The 3,297-nt window shown below is 41.3% G+C and overlaps 1 protein-coding gene across 1 annotated transcript in view; it reads right to left on the bottom strand.

Moving 5' to 3' along the window:
- Positions 1–2,361, bottom strand: part of LOC109973080 (zona pellucida-like domain-containing protein 1) — a 4,925-nt gene extending 2,564 nt beyond the window's left edge. Inside the window, exons 1-4 of the mRNA XM_020622403.1 lie at positions 2,256–2,361; positions 888–1,108; positions 622–803; positions 118–190 (exon numbers count right to left, since the gene is read on the bottom strand). Of these exons, the coding sequence (XP_020478059.1) occupies positions 118–190; positions 622–803; positions 888–1,108; positions 2,256–2,361 (582 nt within the window). The remainder of the gene's footprint in view (positions 1–117; positions 191–621; positions 804–887; positions 1,109–2,255) is intronic.
- Positions 2,362–3,297: the final 936 nt, after the last annotated feature.

The raw sequence follows: 3,297 nt of genomic DNA, 5'->3' as shown, positions 1-3,297 counted from the left end.
GGCTATTTTCATTAAAAAAAAAAAATCCATCTGCTCCTCATAATTCAAACCTTCTCAGTTTATGAACTGGAATGGAAATGACTGTATATAATAAACTGCGCACAGTTGTATACTCACATTATACAAGATCAAACTCAGTGTGCTCACAAAAGTGCCGTTACTGTCCTTGACAGATACAGCAACAGAGGAGCTGTGAAGAGATGCAGCACATTTAGTTCAAGGCAGTTTTTTATCTTTTGGTGATGACTTCTCTCCTTAATGAACAGCATGTTGAATGCATTTTGATGTAGTGCAGTGATAAAACTATAGTACATTCATTTATTTATTTAAATGATTGTTTATTATTCTCCTAAACTGTGGTGATACATAATTAAGCACCTGATTTAAAAGTGGCTTGGTGCCTTCTGGTATTGGGAGAACTGTATTATTTTAGGAAATGCATGTGTTCTAATGACTCATGTTAATTCACACACATTCATTCCTCTAAATTGTTGTCTTTCAAAGTGTCTAATTATGGTAAATGGATACATCTTTATAGCACATCCACTGAATAGCTTCTGAAAAGCCAAGCTCTTTTTTGAAAGCTGTGGGATTTTTTTTTTTTTTGTGGGAGCAACTTACGATGCCAGCTGTGAGTTATTGACCAGGTACTCCAGTGGGTAGCTGCAGCTGAATTTATACAGCAACCCCGGCAGGTAGCTGATTATAGCTGGCGGGTCAGGGGTGTCGATATAGCCGGAGACGTTCCCAATTTGGACCAGAGACATGTTCCCATAGGCATTGGCCCCGTAGGCCGTGCTGACCTGCAGAGAGAAACGTCTGAGCCAGTGATGAAGTTGTTTATTGATCATACTAACTAAAAGTTGTTATGTTTGTGTATTCCTTACCACCAAGTTGTTACCGCAGGCCTCCAGAGTGCTGAGGCTGATGCTGAACAGGACCGCTGTGGGGAAAGTGTTGTTGTTGATGAAGCCACGGCACTGAGCGTCACTATAGTGACCATTCAGGGCCAAATCTACATCGGTGTAGCCAGAAAACAGCACGGGACAGAAGTTGATCTTTATGGTGATGGTCTGAACACCACAGTATACACTGATGTCCCGCTCACCTGGGGGGACAGAGAGGAAGGGAGGCAGACAGGAGTGTTTAAAAGATGACAAGGAGGAAGGACGTTCAGCTGTTAGGCTGGTGGTCGTTGAGACCCAGAACTCTGCTGCTTTACCCTCCCACCAGCAGCTACCTTCCATCTCTGTGCCATATAATTTATAAAGGCAACAATCGGCCCTACAGCTGCCATCGTGTTCATCCTTTTAACAAAATCCTTACACTTTTTGAGAAGAAATATGTTTTAAAACATGTTTTACACGGAAACAAAAGAAACTGGAGCAAGAAACACATTCTGCAGGTGGCACCGAAAGACAATTTAATAACTTTAAGTTGAAAGAGGCCAAATTACACACATTCAAATTATAGGCACGTCCATCATAAACAAAACAAAACTACAAAGAAGTAGTTTTCAGTTTTTCCGAGCTAAAATTAATATACTTTTAAACACAGCAATAAAGCCTGGCCTTTATGAAGGTTGTAAAGTTTAGTGTTTTTAGATAAACTGTTTTAAAAAAGGCAATCATTCAGTTTTATGGTCATTTTGGAGGCTGTATTTGGAGATGGTGTTTTTTGTACTGTGTAAAGCTGAGAGGTGAGTCTAATACTTTGACAGTACCAGTGATAAGGTAGACAGATTGACGCCTCTTAATATAGCACAGAGTCTGTCTTTATCTATTAAGATTTAATCTGTTTTTGTCTGCAGAGAATAGAAGACAGTGGTGGAAGAAGTACTCAGAAACCTAAGTACCAATACGACACAAATTAACACATAAATGTAAATATATCAAAAGTAATAGTATTCATTTTACAGAATGGTACAGAAGGTTTTTCAGTGCTGATGCTTTGAGCATTTCACCTGAAGCTGGGAGCCAGCGTGGTAGTTACATGCATAAGTATCACATCTGATGTTTTGATGTGACCTTTTAATATACCACAAGAACGACATCCATCACATAACTGCAGGGAGGAAATATTCAATTGTACGTGTGCACAAAAACTCAGTGAAGTAGAAGTAGCTCACAACTGTAAAATAAAAACAGCAGAGCAAATTGTTTACAACACTTTTCACAGCATTATCTTATGTTCCATATCTGCAGTTACAGTGGAAGAAGAGCCTGTGGTCTGAGTGTTATCTCTAGTATTCTCACCAGGAAACCTGCTGTGGTAGGTGGCATCACAGTTGTATCCATTAAACTGTGCGGAGATGGAAGCAGCTTTACTCATCAGCAGGATGATAAAGCACATTTGTGTCATTTCAGCACCTGAGAGAGGTTTGCCCACTGTCATATTCAGAAGATCAACATCGCATTAACCACATTCCTCAGGTACGTGTTAAAACAAACTGCACATACTGATGGTCAAAAAAAAACAAAACAAAACTGCTCCCGGGGCTCGCCTGTTTCCTCAACTGCTGCACGCTCCGACCTCTATCAGAGTAATACAACCTTCTCCCCACAGGTCCCCTAATCCTTCTTATCCTGCTCCTTCTGCCTCCTTTTACCTCGGTGGCTCATATTGTCCTCAGACCTCTATTACCCAACCCCTTTTAAACTGAGGTCACCTCCCTTTCTAGCTCATTTCATCCTGCTCCTCTCTGTTGACCCTAGCCTCTAGTTTTTTTCTACACCTGTTTACCTGTTTCCTGCATTTTCCAAAGTAATTGTTTGGAATCTCTCTTCTCCTGGTTTGTGATGAGAGAAAAGCTCTACACGGAGGCATGTAGATTTAATGGCAACACAGATCTAAACTAAGTGCAACATCAGCCTTATGTGTATCAGTTGTGTGTTCACAGATGAGAAAGATAGAGGGTCTCATTATCCAGACACTTCAACAAAAACCTGCTGCAGTGCAGAACATGGGAAACTCCATCAGCTCAGAACGGCCCAGACAAATCTTTTCATCTCGCTCAGAAACCTGAGCGTACTCACAGGGTTCCCACTCATCTTTCCTCGGTCTGATCTCCGTCTGTCAGCTTACACAAATAGTAGGCTTCAGCAGGGGGGACAGCCCAGGAATTAAGCTGTCATCAGCTGCTACTGTGGCCCACATTCACATGAACATAAAAGTCAACTCACGGTCTGATGCAGAGCTGTGTGTGGGTAATTGTAATGTACAAAGCAACACTTAGACTGAAGGTATTCACTGCTGCATCATGGTGTGTGCAGCATTGCAGAATAAAGGTGGAATCTT

The sequence above is a fragment of the Monopterus albus genome, unplaced genomic scaffold, assembly GCF_001952655.1.
Source record: "Monopterus albus unplaced genomic scaffold, M_albus_1.0 scaffold280.1, whole genome shotgun sequence".
In the NCBI taxonomy this organism is placed as follows: Eukaryota; Metazoa; Chordata; class Actinopteri; order Synbranchiformes; family Synbranchidae; genus Monopterus; species Monopterus albus.
This window is presented reverse-complemented; position numbering and strand designations above follow the sequence as displayed.